At 41.5% G+C, this 16909-nt stretch overlaps 1 protein-coding gene across 11 annotated transcripts in view; it reads right to left on the minus strand.

Annotated features, from left to right (window-relative positions):
- CACNA1B (calcium voltage-gated channel subunit alpha1 B) overlaps window positions 1-16909 on the minus strand; it is a 530102-nt gene that overhangs the window by 103218 nt on the left and 409975 nt on the right. For all 11 annotated transcript variants that reach the window (XM_050926295.1, XM_050926292.1, XM_050926289.1 and 8 more), the window contains 3 exons: window positions 14929-15035; window positions 2508-2604; window positions 351-511 (listed from right to left, as the gene is read on the minus strand). In XM_050926295.1, the coding sequence (XP_050782252.1) occupies window positions 351-511; window positions 2508-2604; window positions 14929-15035 (365 nt within the window). The remainder of the gene's footprint in view (window positions 1-350; window positions 512-2507; window positions 2605-14928; window positions 15036-16909) is intronic.

Consider the following 16909-nt stretch of genomic DNA (forward strand, 5'->3'; position numbering starts at 1 on the left):
CAAACACCTAAGTTTGTGCTCTACTTTAAGCACATGATTAGTTTGAATCAAGTCACTGTAACTACTCAGACTTAAAATTAAAGTATTTGACTTTGCAGGATTGGGGTCTTAGACATTTAAACTATTAAAAACAAAAAGGGTAAAATTAATGTCTGGTATAACTCTGTTAAAGCAGCACTCTTATTCAATGGAGCCACGCTAGAATTAATTGAGCTCAGAATGATGAGATTAAGTCACACACAGTTAGAAGAGTTATCACCGCCAAGGGAACTCAGGAAAGGACCCAGGATTCTCCACCTGCAAGTAATCCACTGCTGGCTTCCAGCATCCCCTGCCATCCTGCCAAGTACCTGCAGTCCTTTTCTAGCTCCTTGGACTCATCCGTGCAGTAGAAGAATTTGCCTTTGAAGAGTTGCACAGCAATGACAGCGAAAATGAACATGAAGAGCATGTAAACAATTAGAATATTGAGGACGTTCTTCAGGGAATTCACCACGCAGTCAAAGACAGCCTATAATGGTGGGGTGACAAGCAGGGGAAGAGGTGAGGAGACAGAGAGAGAGAGAGAGAGATCTCGGCATCTAAACAGGAACACGTGAAATTTTGGATCCGATACCTTTAACTTGCACACCAGATGTTTCAAATTCCTAGTTCTACTAATAACCATTTCCTGCAGTTCCATTCTTTTTCCTGGTTGCAAGAGTTTAAACCATGTGACTGAATTCTGTGATATTGCCAGTAAAAACAGCAAATAAAATAACCGGTTGTCTATGTAAATATTAGTCCTGAGAAAATATTTGTATAGCTGAATTAGTAGGTGAAAAATGTATATGTGACTAATCTATTCAATGACTGATAGGGAATAAACCTTCTTAAATAAATTACTCATTAAATATTATTTGAACTGCTTGACTGATAAGGAAAATTATTTCATGATAAAATAGAAAATGCTTTGAATAAATAATTTGTAGCAAATAATTCAACCAGTGTTAACTATTAAATAATTTAGTTGGCAAATGTAGCTTGTGAACTGTCTGCAAACACTTTTTGAAAGTATTTGTTATATGGTATTAGTTGCCAAATAATTTCTGCAAATAGCTGGTGGCTTACACCACATTCATGAGCAGTTTGTGGTGATTATTCAATATAAGGAATTCTGAGGGGGATTGATTAGTTCTGTTTGGACACACCAGGCATATGGTATTGTTTTTCTGAATGTAACTCTTAGAATCATGTTTCTGGTGCAAGCACAATCCAGAAATTCCAAATTCACTTTCTGCATAATATTCTCTAATAATCCTCACAAAACACTCAGTTTCAGTGACCAGTAACTAGTTTCCAAGGAGCAAATGCAAAATAGGTGTGAAGACAAGCAATATGAATTCAGTTTCTGATTCATATAAATATTTACTGACACTTTTTAGCAGTATTCAACCCGCTCTGGCCAATATAAGTTTGAAAATAAAGAATTTGTTTAATAAAAAGTCAGTGTTTCTTTGCATTCCAGAGCAGATGAAAATTAACACTGCTGATTTCAAGGGCCACAGAACAACACATTTAAATTTCCAATCAACTAGCCTTGGTGTTCTATAGAGTTTTCAGGTGAATTTAGCATGTGTGAAAATTAAATTGGCTAAAATTGAAATTATCTGAACCTGAACCAGGGGGATTTGGATCAAACAGGACCCAGAGAAAAGCTAAAAAAATTGGGCTGATGTGGTTTCACAAAAGCAGAAGCTCTTTATATTTTTGGCCCATCTCTAATGGAAAAGTTCCGTACCGGTGAGCGCACAAAAACACTGTACAGCCATTATTTCCTGCACTGAGTGCCTACAATGCACATCTCTTTAATCCTGTAAATCCTCCCACTCCACAATTCCAGGAGCAGGATATTCTTGAACAGTTTTAAATCCATTCTTGAAAAGTAGTGAATAACTAAGCTCAGGCCACCAAATTTATTCAACTTGTGACTCAGGATTCCAGAGATGTAAGGCTACTGATGCTAACCCTGCATTACACACTCCTAAATGAAGAGATGAACAGATTAAAATTCCTCCTGACTCAGTGGAAGATTTCCACAGGAGCTGGGCGAAATGTGCAATGTTCATTGCATACAAGTTGAGCAGTGAAAGTGAATGCTCCAGGAGTTACTTTTTGCACACCACAAAATTTCAAAAAACGGTGTTAAGTGTGTAGGTTGCGTTTTGGGTGGGTTTCCCCATCCCCAACCTTTATAAGGGCTATTAGTTATGCAACAGTCCAAAAACTGAACGTGGCATTTGCTGTGAAACCAAAAGACCTTTTAACATTTGATAAAAATGTGCAAAACTATTAAATGGGGGGAAGGGTGTCTTTTTTATCTAAGTAAAACTGGCAAAAATTAAAATCAATTACAGTAAAATAATAGGTCTATACATTACCCACTTTGAGTTTACACAAGAAATTTTGCCCACAGCCCAGCCTGCAAGTCCCCAAAAAAGAAGAACTGTTTCCTGTTATTCGCCAACCTTTAACTTGGGCAGACGCTTGATAGTCTTCAGTGGTCTTAGGACTCGCAGGACTCGCAGTGACTTGATTGTGTTGATGTCTTTGCCTTTGCTTCCTCTGAAAGGGGAATGAAAGAACAACAAAAGGAAGGAGTTTGGTTCTAGAGGGGCTCAAATAAAGCCCTGCAAATGCCCAGATTTTTCAGATTTGGAGCCAAATCTTCCCCCTTTGATGCTCGCACAAGGAGTTACAGATGAGCATCTGCTTGCGAAGCGTAAAGCAATGTACAGAAGGGAAGCTGAGGGCAGAACTTGGCCCTGAGAAAGTTTAACTGCTGGTGCTCTCCATCCCGGCATCACTTCCCAGCTATTCACACCGAGTCACGAGGCTCAGATTCCTCCCTTTCCTCTCACTAGTAGGAGAGCAGCAGAGGAGAGAAGCCAGAACACATGAGCATAGCTGCAGCTACTGGTAGGAGAAGGGGGAAAAAGTCACATCTGCCCCACCCAAAACATTTGTGACCTGTGTTACCCACATCACCGCCTCTTCCCACAAAGCCAGAAGGTTCGATGACACACTTCCCATCCAATTTGTCAGGGCAGTTCTCTTAACCGTTTGGAGATAATGTTTTCCTTAGTAAAACAGGCAGTGAATAGAAGGGATTGGATCTTTCGGTGAGTAGATGGACAGCACGTCCTACCTGGGCAGAATAAGCTTTCCATTTCTGCATTCTGTACAGCCATACTATCGCTCTCAGGTCTCTTTTAGAGGACATGCTGCCAAGACCATGCTGAGCCATGTAATATGCAGACATATTACATGCCTGAAACAATAACAGTGTAATTTTTCAGGCCATGCATGAAGAGGTTGGAGGTCACTTCTCTTTTACGAAAACCATATGCGAAAGGTTAATCATTTAGGCAAACAATACTGTTCATTTAGCTACCATTAAGGAGAAAGGGGGAGGGGGGTTGATGGGGAGATAGAGTTCCTTCCCCAACCCACCCCCAAAATAAAAGAGTAGGGCTTTTTCTGAAGAGATGCAGCTAGACCTTTTGTCAATCTGCTAGTACAACAATGCAGTTCACCTTCATTTAGTATGGCGTGAGAATGAGATGGAAGACTGTTGATGGTGCTGAACTTGACTACAGGCATGGGTTTAAGGGCTGATTGAGACATAAACTTGCACTGAAATAACAAAAGGTGTGAATGAACACTGCTTTGAGCAGGGTCCCTGGCTCCTCTCTGCTCCCTCCACATTCAGCTTCACTTCCCCATTGGGAAAGCATGTCAAGAAAAACACAATTAAGCCAAGAGACTCAGAACTGTACAGCAAGGGCAGTGGAAAGTTCAGACTTCTCCCACACAGCCTCACCAGTAAGGACTTAACACTTTTCTGGAGAAACCATATTTATGGGGTAAGAGGACAGCTCAAACTTTATGGCTCACTCAAGCCACCGACCCTTCTGAGAGTGATGATGGTGAGTTTTGTGACTTGGCTCCATTAGTAAAAGAAACCAACAAGTCATTTCATATGACCAGCTGAGCAGAAATGAGAGGGTAACAACTTTTGCTCACTACTGAACAGAGTGGATTTGCACCAGTATCTTAGAGGTGAACATACCCATGTCCCATTTGTAGTCTTTTTCTCTACCTAGTGTGACAGTCTGTATCCTTGCGTTCACTCTTTCTAAAAGACTATGATAAGTCTGGTACAAAGTGTCCCTTGTAAGGTATCATTTGAAAACTCATAATCTGCTGAACATTATTGTCTTGGTAAAATGTGTGTGGCAACAATGTATGTGAAGCTATGAAATTTTATTGTATAAGACCTGTTCCAAGTTCAGAAAAGCAGACACAAACCAGTTCATCAGAGACAAAAGGCAAACTAATGCCTCAGCCAGGGTCAATAAAATCAAATAGACCATTCCCTGGTTAAGCAGCCATTCTTTGGCAGGGAAAATGGCGAGAGTGAGACATTTACATGTTGGCAAAGAAAGAGATGGAAGTTCTCATCCCACAGACATGCTGTCACCTGAACCACAGTTGGAGATGATTCTCAAAGGCCTGGTCTACACTGGGGGGGAAGGGGGGGTGACCAATCTAAGATACGCAACTTCAGCTATGAGCATAGCGTAGCTGAAGTTGACATATCTTAGATCAACTTAGATTGATTTACTTCACATCCTCACAGCACGGGATCGAATGCTGCCGCTCTTCCATCAACTACACTTTCGCCTCTTGCCCTGGTGGAGTTCCGGAGCTGACGGGGAGCATGTTCGGGGATCAGATGTATCGTGTCTAGACAAGATGCGATACATCGTTCCCCGACAGATCGATCACTACCCACCAATTTGGTGGGTAGTGTAAACATACCCATAGAGGAAAAATGCCATAAGACAGGGGAGCAAACACCTCAGATTACCTCTCTCCCTTCATCTCTATATACAGCATCAACAATACTTGAAAAGACAAGGGAAGCATCATGGGACTGGGGGGAGATTCTGACTGGAAGATTCCACTAGTTAAGACTGCTACAGCATGTGGTGAGAGAGACTTTTGCTTTGAAGTCTCTTAGCTTTTAAGTTAGGTGTTAGTTTGTGTTTTACCTTTTGTTTCTTTGTAACTAATTCTGACTTTTATGCCTCCTTACTTGTAATCACTTAAAATCTTTCTTTTTGTAGTAGTTAAACTGATTTTAATGTTTTCTCTAAACCAGTGTCTTTGGCTTGAATTGTTTGGGAACTTCAGTGGGGATAAGATTTGTGCACATCATTTTCTATGAATGAAATGACAGACGTTCTATGAGCCTGTATTGTCCAGGAGAGTGCTGGGCAGTACAAGACACACAAGTCTGGGACTGAGAATGTACTGGTGTCACTCTGTAATATAATTCATGGCTGGCTGGCTCTAGCTCTCATACAGTATAGCTGGGGGTGATTTATATGCTGGAGGCTGGGTGTGGGCAGACCAGGAGTGGTTGCTCTCACAGTGAAGCTGTGTAAAAGGCATCCCAGATTGGAGAATTGAGGGGAAAACAGCTGTTCAGCATTCCAGATTGTACCCTGGGAAATGTCACATCAATCACTTCTGTTCATTTACAGTGCACGGATAAGCAAGGGAGACATCAGGAACAGTCAGAATGAAAGCTGAGAGGCTCTTGCCTATATCATCATATCATCTTTACAGGTTAGTCTCTGGTGTTGAGTTCCATGACTGGATTGGGAGGGATGGAGGGTGAGGGGATAGGAACACAGACAGGGAGAGGACAGAACATGTGAGTTTTTCCAGTGCTATTTTAGAACCACTTTAATCAGACACATCTGGAGCATGATCCTGCTCTAATTCACATTGCTGTAAACCAGACGTAGCTCCATTGAATTCAATGGAATGACATTAGCATAAAATTAGTGTGAGGAGATTAGACTCATGTGGGTTGGAAATCCAAGCTATGAATGGAAGGGATTGCCCACTTCCACTATTAGTCTTAAGGGAGACTGTTCCAGCTATAAATTGAGAAAGCCATTGTAGATCCTCATGATCTCTAATAGTCTAAGGGGTTGGGGAACCTCTTCTGCAATTGAGTCACAAGGGGATTTATGGGTTTAACTCCAATGCAGATGAGGGAAGACGTGTTTACTCCTCTGCATACAGATGGCAGAAGAGGCTTTTGAAAGTCCCTCTATAGACCAATCTCTTGCCAAACCACCCAGGCATTGAATCAATCGACATATATGGTTTTCAAGTAGATCACCATAAATATTTTTGTTCTTAATTTGCAAAAACACAGCAGCAGTACAAAGCTTTTCTATGGAGCTGCATTAATCAGGAGAATTAATTGTGATTTAATATGTTAACAACTGCTCTTTGAGGAATGTGAAGGTCTTTGATGGAGTCGTGACCTGAAGGTGATCTTGGTGAAGCTCGAAAGCTTGTCTCTTCCATCCACAGAAGATGGTGCAATGAAAAAACAATACTACTTCATCCAACTTGTCTCGCCTGATTAGGAGACGTTTGATGACTAATAGGCACTGTCTCTATTATGCAGCTGGTAAAAGTTTTAGCCACAGCTGTGCTAAAGCAGGGTCATTGCTAGCATGGTTTCCCTAAGCAGCATAGTTGCTGAAAAAACACGCTAGCCTGCACCATGCTATTGACTATCCCCTCTAGGCAGACTGTTACATGAGTGTCAAGGGAAAGGAATCCCTGTCTATGCTGGTCAGGGAAGCCGCATGAAGGAGAGTGAAGAGCTAAGACGACAAGCCAACCGTTTGGTTTAAGAGATTCTAAGAAATGTTCCCATAGGCATCTCAAAGATAGCAGAAAAACTTGACAGTTTTTATACTGTGTCTGACTGAGTTGTACGCATTTTTTCCAGAGGGCAGTAACAAAGCTTTAGCATTGTGTATGTGGTCAATCAGCTCCTGTTGTTGTCTATGCTGACAGAGAATGGTTGCCTGTGTTGTAATAAATGGCACGGCCAGTGGGAAAATTGGCAGATGCAAAAAATAAAATAAATATAAATATAGGAGGCCAATGGAATGGTAGGCTGATTCAACCCATGCAGTGCTAAGCCCTGATCCCACTTCTGCTCAAGTCAATGGCACAATTCCTTTAGTTCAATGGGAGCAGGAGAAGGTTTTTATTTTTCTTCTTGCAGGATGTCTGAGGACACTGACATGCAATGTGAGAGGAGGCAGGGATTCGACATACAACTCAGATTGCAGCCACGAGGGAATTATTTCTGCGGTTACAGGGACAACAATGCCCTCATTTCTGAAGGAAGCAGAGAGACTGTGGAGCAGATCGACATTAGCAAGGTGCAGCCAATCTCCACTCAGCTGAGGTCTGCACTGGAAAACTGCCAGGTGTCCGAGGTTCACAATCCATTTGCAGGAAATGAAGTAAGCTGTAGCCTCCTTCATCTTCAATACAGAGGTCTGGCATTCAGAAAAAACAGGAAAGCTCATCTTCAATGGGCTAATGCTTTCCTAACCTTGCTCTGTGGGGACTGCATGAAGGAGTGGTAAATGGGCAGCTATTGTTCTAGCTGGCCTACTGCACGGGTCTCTTGGAGGGATTAGAATATAATACAATATTATTGGTGATGCATTAAGCATTGAATGCAAAAGTTAAGATCACCAACACTGTAAGGGCCTAAATGTGTTTTGAATTTTGAATAAGGGTTAATGTCACATTAAGAATGATCAATCATCTAGAATAACGGGTGTGACTCCCATTTACACTAAGACCACTTCATACTGCTCTGGCCTTGAAGTGAGCATGACAGTAATTTACTCTCCCTTTAGGCCCCTTTACACTGTCAGGGCAGTGACTTTAGTGTAAATGAGACTCAGGCCCAAAGGTTTTAAACAGTATTTTTGGATCTCTTTATGCATTTTTACATCACCAGATGCTAGCAAGCAAAGATGATGTTACAGCCAGTGCATGATGGCCATCTCTGCCAGCATAACCAGAAGGGAACTGTTCACATCCTTCCACTGAGTTTCCATCTTCCGGTGTACAAGCACAAAAAAATACTTAACTGCTCATCCTTCTTTTCTATTTGGAAGACGGAGCACTTAGACATAAGAAAGAATCAAAAAGAAAAACAACTAATTTCACAGCCCAATTTTGTTTTTTGAAACAGGATGTGTGAACAGTAAACAAAATGAGATTCAAATGTCTTGTGAAAAGAGAAGAGATAGTAGGTACCTGTGGGTGTGAGCTACACAATGCTCATCTCTGCAAACAAAAATCTAGTTCTCTCAGTATACAGAAACAAGAACTGGCTTTTGGCAGCCCACCTACACTACGAAGCACAGGAAACAGATGGATCTGTTTCTACACGTCCTGATGTAGGTGGGAAAGAATGAAATACAGGCAATCAGGGAGGGCTTCTCATGGGGTGCACTGTATCTAAAACAGCACAAAACATGAACTCCGGCAAACCAGAAATCCATTGATGGCTGAGGCCGTGACTCTTGTAGTTACACAGCCGTGCTCAGGAGCCGTTTTGGAACTGGCAAAATTTATTACAATGAATAAGAGGCAATGTTTAAAATCTGAAACTGTTCTTTGTGCAGAGGGAAGCTGTTGGACGATTGATCTGGGAGAGGGAGGCTATGTCTGTAGAACTGTGATCACAAACCTCAGGTGGGAAAGACATTACTGCAGACTGGAAATCCAGTAGGCTTCATCTATAACCAATTTATAACCAAATATTAAGTGACTGCATTCCTGGGGAGGGGTAGAAGGTTAACAGATATGGGGCTTAATAAACAGTTATGGTGACACTTCCCACCCAACATAGCCACCAGTCTTCTTGATGCAGGTATATACTTCAAAACCAATCAATGATGAGAACGGGAGGCATGCTGAATTCCTAATAAAGGATTTCAAGATTTAAAACTCTTTCTGTGTGTTAGGAGGATCTCAGTCAATAACAATGAGAGTGAGGTTTTCAAAAGCACCTGAGTGAATTAAGGGCATGAGCTCCATTGAAAGTCATGGAGGTGCTTTTGAAAAACCCATCCTGATTTCCTGAGGAAAAAAATAAGGCTCTCCCTACAGGAGAGGTGGAATTTTAAAAGGTCCAGGACTATATGTGATGGATTAATGCAAGTGACATCTTGATGAGACATACCCCCTTTTGACAGCTCCACTAACTAGTTATCTGTACAAGGACAAGAGTGTTTGTTTTTAAACAGAGGGCTTTTCCAAATTTGATTGGCAAAATGCCCTAGTACGAGGCTAGAAAACAAACTGGGATGCTCAGATGTACTACAATTCAGTTACTGGATATGCACCAGGATGCATTTCACTGTCTAATATTCCCACAAACACATTGTGGGTGTGAGAGAAAGAAAAGGGGGAGTTGATCTTCACTGCACTATGAACTTGGTTGAACAGCAGAGTATGATAGAAAATGGACAGAAAATAGCAACCCAAAAATCAAAAAAATCATGGAAAAAATAAAAAGAAAAAATAAAATGGCCAAAACTGGTTGCATCAGGCCAGCTGTGGTTGTCCTGTAGTAGAGAGTTGCCCATACATTTAAACTATTAAAAATAACAAAAGGAACCTCATAAGTACTTTTTTAAAATAAATAAATGATCTGTTAAAAAATTGATAGATCTTTCAAATGGAAGCTTCTTGTTTCTGTTGCTCCTGCCAGCAGCTCTGATTTCATGTACACAGGGCTCTTCAAGGCTTATCATCAAATATTCATGGAGAGGTAGAGCCACTGTCTCTTGTGATCGCCTGAAATCCCCAAGGCAGAACGTGAACTCCTCCGCTTAAGAGCAAATGAGGTCACAGTTCTGCCTGAGTGTAATTCTATTTACTTCCAATACCTAACTGATCCAGCTTCTAAAAGGGAAGAAAGAAGAGAGCACCCTACTTCCTGGATTGTATCACAGAACTCCTGTCCCATTCATTCCGTCTCTTCATCTTCCTCTGCAGAGAGACTGAGGAGAATCTCTGCCCCCTTCTCCTACTCTAGAAAGCCAGAAAAGGAGATGGCACAGTCTGTCTTCTGGCAGGAGGAGCTCTCCATGGTCCTGAAAAGGCAGCTCCTGTGTCCCACAGACATAACTGAGATCCCCTGACAAAGAGGTTAAAGGTCACTCTTGCAACATCTTTCTTTTGTAGTGCCCTCAAAACCCCACATCACGTAGCTTTCGCGTCAGAGAGCTTTCTCTATTGTCAGTTGCACAGAACCAGAATTCACGCAGGGTTCGATTCTTACGAATGCAGAAAGCTATGCATAAAACTTCCGTTACCACTAATGGAGTTTACACATGCAACCCCCTACGTGAAACTAAACCCTGCTTCTCTGATGCCAAGTTGTTTATTATTTTTCATGCAGACTTATATCACACATCAAGGCTAGTCCCAATAAGTCACTTCCCCGAATCTTTCACACTGTAGCTGGATACATATAATTTTGCTTATTTCAATCTGTGACTTTTGCTAAACATAGGAACTGCAACCTGGGTTTATTCTTCTGGCTACAGTAATCAGGGACAAATGAGAGCTGTTAAGAGGAAGCGGATGTCATTGAACAATGGGTAATGAAGGGACAAAGGAGTCAACACAATGGGTGTAACATGGATCATTTCCACAGGTGAGTGTGTATACTCTGCCGAGAATACACACAGTTCACAGGCATAACAATGCAGCAAGAGAGCAATAATGCATTACCCCATGAAACTCCTAGAGAGAGATTCCAGCAACAGGGAGACAAAGAAAGAGCACAGAGTCAATGACAAACAGAAACAGAGGTCTATACAGTATACCCACTGCACAAAGAGATATGTGCTCCTGCCCCACCACCCACCCTAAACTCAATGCTTATAAAATAACCAAGGAAATAAGCAATAGATTTGATACGTGACATAGGCACACACACCCTGGCTGGTGTTGGAGTAATCCTACTGACAAACGGACAGTATTGCCATACTTTCAACTTATTGTCACTTTGGGAGGAAATAATTTTTTTTATTGCTTAGCAAATTATGGTAAATTCATTCACTTTAAACAAGTTGTGCAAAATTCTACACATCTGGGGTAATTTTTTGTTGTTGATGCCCACGGAGTGTATCTCTAGTTTCCCCCGCCCCCTCATTCATAAGCATCATTTGATTGAGCAAGTAGAATTCGTGCCTGGGGCTGGCCAAATGTCATAACAAATTTGCAAGGCTGTTTTAAGCCCTTCCACTTCCATATCTTTAAAGACAACAATATACAGCCCAATCCTCATGTCATTTTTATCATCAACACAGGAAGATGACTGCTATATAGAAGATATATAATTTTTGTTATTATTCATTGCTTACAGGCATCTCTTTGGGGCCCACCCTGAAAAGAATAAATTGAGTTACAATCTGAAGAACTATGAGCAGAAGAAGGTGGACTGGTGCAGCAGTGACTCATATTATTATCTATATTAACAAGCTGATGCTGTTGCAATATTCCAGCAGACCATGTTTCTGAATGGGCTGGTTTGACTTGCTGTCCGCTTGACATGTCCATTTGGCAAAACTGAATACAGATCACCACTACCAAATAGCAGAACAAGAAAATGGTGAATTAAATGGGTTTGGCTGAGAGGTAGTCATTGAGCTGTCATGTTGCAGACTGGAATCAGTAAAGGCTGCAATGAAGAATGTTTACAAGACTATTGTATGCTCTACCACATTTGTGCTCTAGCATTTGATAGCAAAAAAAATCCCTACAGAGGCACAACAAAATCACCCATCTCACTTACCAAATCAAGTTCTTTTCTAGTGATAAACAAAAATCCACAACGTTCAGTTAGAGGGCCTTTGGTTAGGATAAGTACCCAGGAGCCTGAATGTTTATCCAAACTTCATCTGAACTGTCCAAAACCCTTACGTTAGCAGGACTGGACTAGGAAACTCTGGAGAACAGGCTCTCACAAGATTGCTGGTACTTCTTGCATCCAATGAGTCCAGAAATCCTGAAAATATTGTCTCTCTCATGGAATTTCAGCATTTAAAATCCCAGCTGGAATATGGAAGTATAGAAACTACAGCAAGAACAGCAGCAGCAAAAATAGAAAATTCTTCAAACTCTTCCAGACCGCAAAAAAAGTTGGATTCAGTTCAACTCTGGGCTAAGGTTTGGGATGGTTCTTGTTTTATCCAAACCAGTTTCCCCATGCCTCCCAAAAAAGGTGCAAGTGTAAGCATCCTGCCCCCTTCCCTTTATAATCTTTCCATGAACCTATTCTCAACATTTACTCAAAAGAGTATGTAACACACATGTCGTTCAAGACACGCTGTCATGAAGTACAGCTCAAAGATGTGCAAATAAAGTGCAAAGGCTGATATTATACCATTAGATAGCAATGCCAGAGCAAACTAAAGAAATGCTGAGTACAATACACTCTCATGAGGAGCAGAAACTAGAAACCTTTCATCACAAACAATTTGTCCAGCAACATAAAAGGCTCTATAAATCTGCTGATGTTCTACATTACCTTAAGAGAACCATGTTCACCAAGGAGTAGATAGTTTAAAGACCAATGATATTATTGGTCTTCAGGACACACAAGAGTTTCTCTGACTGGACAAGCTCCCTAGATTCCTCTCCTCCCAACCTCTCCTGGAAGTGTGAATTCTTACTAGAGAGGGAGATCAGGAATTTACAACAGATCACAGAGAGAGACATTATTTCCCAGAAAATGACATTTATGTTTAACAATACTTAACACTTCTAGACCACCTTTCATCTGAGGCTCTCTAATTTTTTTTTCAAGCTTTAATTACCTAAGCCTCACTAAATAAAAGCTTGACATGTTTTACTATATCCATTTTTGCAGATCAGGAGACACAGGCATAGAGAAGTTTAGGGTCAGTTTTTCAAAAGTGGCCTCTAATTTTTTTGCCCAACTTTACACAACCAGGGCCTAATTTCTAGAAGTATGGAGGGCCTGATTGACCTCAACTGGAGTTAGGAGTTCTCAGCCCTTCCGAACACCAAACCCTCGGTACCTAAAACTGGGTATCCAAAGCAGTGGGCAACCAAAACTAGAAGTCATTTTTGAAAATCTGGGCCTCAAACAACTTGCCCATAAGATCACAAAGCTCATTAGCAGCCAAGTCAGGAACAGAGCACAGACCTCCCAGTTCGCAGTCCCCTTCTCCAAACACTAGTCAACATTGTTACCTTCATTTAATGGTGGCAAATGATACAGTTTGACCATATGCTGTAATCTATCCATTTCTGGGAAAGTCCTTGTCACCATCATGTTATTGAAAATAAATCTAGAGGAGTAAAGGATCTATTTCTGTGATTTAATACAAGTTTCCATTAGCCTATGTCCAATGCTCTCTCCCTGGGGGAAGAGGGAAAACATGGCTGTCACATCTTATTGTTTTCACAGTCTCAGTAACTGAGGACAAATCAACTTAGATTTGGGTTTGTTTTTTAGAGCATTTGCCACTGAACTAGAACAAAAGATCTAAACATGTAGACTTCATGGACACAACCCAGAAGGAATTCTGAAACTACAGAAGAAGAAAAAATTCTGGGCCAGATGCACCAGGATGCTCTGGCAACTTTATGTAGCTACAGTGATGCAAAGCAACCACAGACCTATCTTAACTTTAAGATGAGTTTATGGTGGTTCTGCATTGTTAGAGTTATGCAAATCAACCAAAGAACACAAGTAAATCTGGCCTTCTGTTTAGAAATGGTTCTATTTCTGTAACATATAGGGTAGGCCTGCACACTTCCCCTTGCTCAACTGCCAGGAGCAAATTCATTCTTTTGATTGGCAGGTAAAACACTGTTAGAGCTTGTCTATATGCACACCCAGTGTGCAGCCATCTGGGGTGTAAATCAACCCTGCACTAGCCTGCCATGCATTAAGTATCCATATGGACCCTGCTGCTGCCATGAACTAGAACCTCCCTAGTGCACTTTAATCTACCCCTATTTTAAACTTGCCTCCAGGTCAATACTTGGAACTTCAGAGGCATACTGAAACCCCTCATAATGCAACTGGTAAACTACACACTACAACAGCACAGGAAATGTTCTCCCAGACTCCCACTGTTTTCAGCTTGTGTTCTGAAGTGTCTGTATTTCTCCTCCTGTGTTCTTTACTAGTAAGGGCATATGAATGAAAAGAGGATCTTGGTTTCTTAACAATTCATCTGTGTCTGTTGCTCATTCCTCACTTGATATCAAAATGTTCTGCGAAATCACAGTAGTTGGTTTGGGAAATTATACTGATGTCAGAAACTGAGGATAGTGACTTGAGGTACTGAATAAGCAGCAGGAGAAGAGGACCTCTGTAGAAACTTGGAAATTGTTGTCATGTAAATATCTTTAACGAAAAAGAATGAGGGGGGAGAAATACAGAAAACACACAAAGCAGAAGCTGCAGTGATTCTAAAAAGAATGTTTTTCCAGATTTTGGGGAAAAGATATACATTATCTGATGAAAAAATGCACTTTCTTAAATGGCTCCATCTCCTGTGATCATTTCTTTTTCTCAATCAAGGCAGCTTAAAAATATTTAGAGCTGCAAGAAACTTTTGCAATGAGCCAGCAAAGGCTTGCCAATAGGTCACAAACATGGGTCCAGATTCGAATGAGTGGCAGCTGGGATCAAAACACACCTAGGTGAAGTTTCCATGAAATCTAGAACAGCTTGTTAATTGAGGTTGACATTATGGAAAGTTGTTTTCCCCCTAAGTTTTGGGTGAAAGAAAATGAAAATTTCACTTGAAGTTTTAAGTTTGTTTTGACCTAAAATTTAAAAGAAAAAACTGGGGCTGTGAAAGCCATGAACATGTTGTGAAATGGAACCACAACTATTGAACTTTAAATGGCTCTAGTTCAGTGTCACATCTACCCTCCTCTCTCCTTTCCTGGAAATTCAGATTCTAAAGAAAAGTTACTTACGAGAAGGCAAATGCCACCAGGGCCCCACTGACCACAATAAAATCCAAGATGTTCCACAGGTCACGGAAATAGGAGCCAGGATGAAGCAGCAGCCCCAGGTCAATCATCTTCAGAGAAAACAAATTAACATGCCACATGTAAAAACATAGGAACCAACTCCAAATACAGATGTGTAGCAGGGATATGTATTATCTGCAATGAGATGAACCCCTATATCCTTAATCAAATGATTTCGGTGCCTTCACAAAACCTCCTTCTAAAATAAAGAACATAAGAACGACCATACTGAGTCAGACCAAAGGTCCATCTAAGCCCAGTATCCTGTCTTCTGACAGTGGCCAATGCCAGGTGCTCCAGAGGGAATGAACAGAACAGGTAATCATCAAGTGACCCATTCCTTGTCACCCATTCCCAGCTTAGCAAACAGAGGCTAGGGATACCATCCCTGTCCATCCTGGCTAATAGCCATTGATGTACCTATCCTCCATGCATTTATCTAGTTCTTTTTTTGAACCCTGTTATAGTCTTGGCATTCACAAAATCCTCTGGCAAGGAGTTGCATTGTGTGAAAAAATACTTCCTTTTGTTTGTTTTAAACCTGTTCCTACTAATTTCATTTGGTGACCCCTAGTTCTTGTGTTACGAGGAGTAAATAATACTTCCTTATTTACTTTCTCCACACCAGCCATGATTTTATAGACCTCTATCATATCCCACCTTAGTTGTCTCTTTTCCAAGCTGAAAAGTCTCAGTCTCATTAATCTCTCCTCATATAGCAGCCATTCCATGCCCTGAATCATTTTTGTTGCCCTTTTCTGAACCCTTTCCAATTCTAATATATCTTTTTTGAGAAAGGGCAACCACATCTTCATGCAGTATTCAAGGTGTGGGTGTACCATGGATTTATATAGAGGCAATATGATATTTTCTGTCTTATTATCTGTCTCTTTCTTAATGATTCCCAACATTCTGCTTGCTTTTTTGATGGCCGCTGCACACTGAGTGGATGTTTTCAGAGAACGATTCACAATGACTCCAAGATCTCTTTCTTGAATGGTAACAGCTAATTTAGACCCCATAAGAACCAGGGCCGGCTCTAGCAATTTCGCCGCCCCAAGCACGGCGGCATGCCACGGGGGGCACTCTGCTGCTCACCGGTCCTGTGGTTCCAGTGGACCTACTGCAGGCTTCCCTGCGGGGGGTCCGGTGGTCCCGCAGCTCCACCGGAGCCGCCTGCACCCTCCCAGCAACATGCAGAGCGCCCCCTGCGGCATGCCGCCCCAAGCACGCGCTTGGCACACTGTGGCCTGGACTCGGCTCTAATAAGAACATAAGAACATAAGAACGGCTGTACTGGGTCAGACCAAAGGTCCATCTAGCCCAGTATCTGTCTACCGACAGTGGCCAATGCTAGGTGCCCCAGAGGGAGTGAAGCTAACAGGCAATGATCAAGTGATCTCTCTCCTGCCATCCATCTCCATCCTCTGATGAACAGAGGCTAGGGACACCATTTTTTACCCTTCCTGGCTAATAGCCATGTATGGACTTAGCCACCATGCATTTATCCAGTTCCCTTTTAAATATTGTTATAGTCCTAGCCTTCACAACCTCCTCAGGTAAGGAGTTCCATCACTTTATACGCATAGTTGGGATTATGTTTTCCAGTGTGCATTACTTTGCATTTATCAACACTGACTTTCATCTTCCATTTTGTTGCCCAGTCACCCAGTTTTGTGAGGTCCTTTTGTAGATCTTCGCAGTCTGTCTGGGACATAACTATCTTGAGAAGTTTTATACCAAAAGTTACACAGTAGCAATGCTTTTTTTTTTTTTGACAAGTTTTCAGTAGGGGAAAGGGAGGTTTGTTTTTGTAATTTAGCATGAGAAGTTAGTATTTCAGAAGCATATAATGTTGACTAGAGTCAGGAGTAGTGCAAGCGTAAGGCCGACGGACCCTGGTTGCTGTGACTGAACCGGGGAC

The sequence above is a fragment of the Gopherus flavomarginatus genome, chromosome 17 (genome assembly GCF_025201925.1).
Source record: "Gopherus flavomarginatus isolate rGopFla2 chromosome 17, rGopFla2.mat.asm, whole genome shotgun sequence".
In the NCBI taxonomy this organism is placed as follows: domain Eukaryota; kingdom Metazoa; phylum Chordata; order Testudines; family Testudinidae; genus Gopherus; species Gopherus flavomarginatus.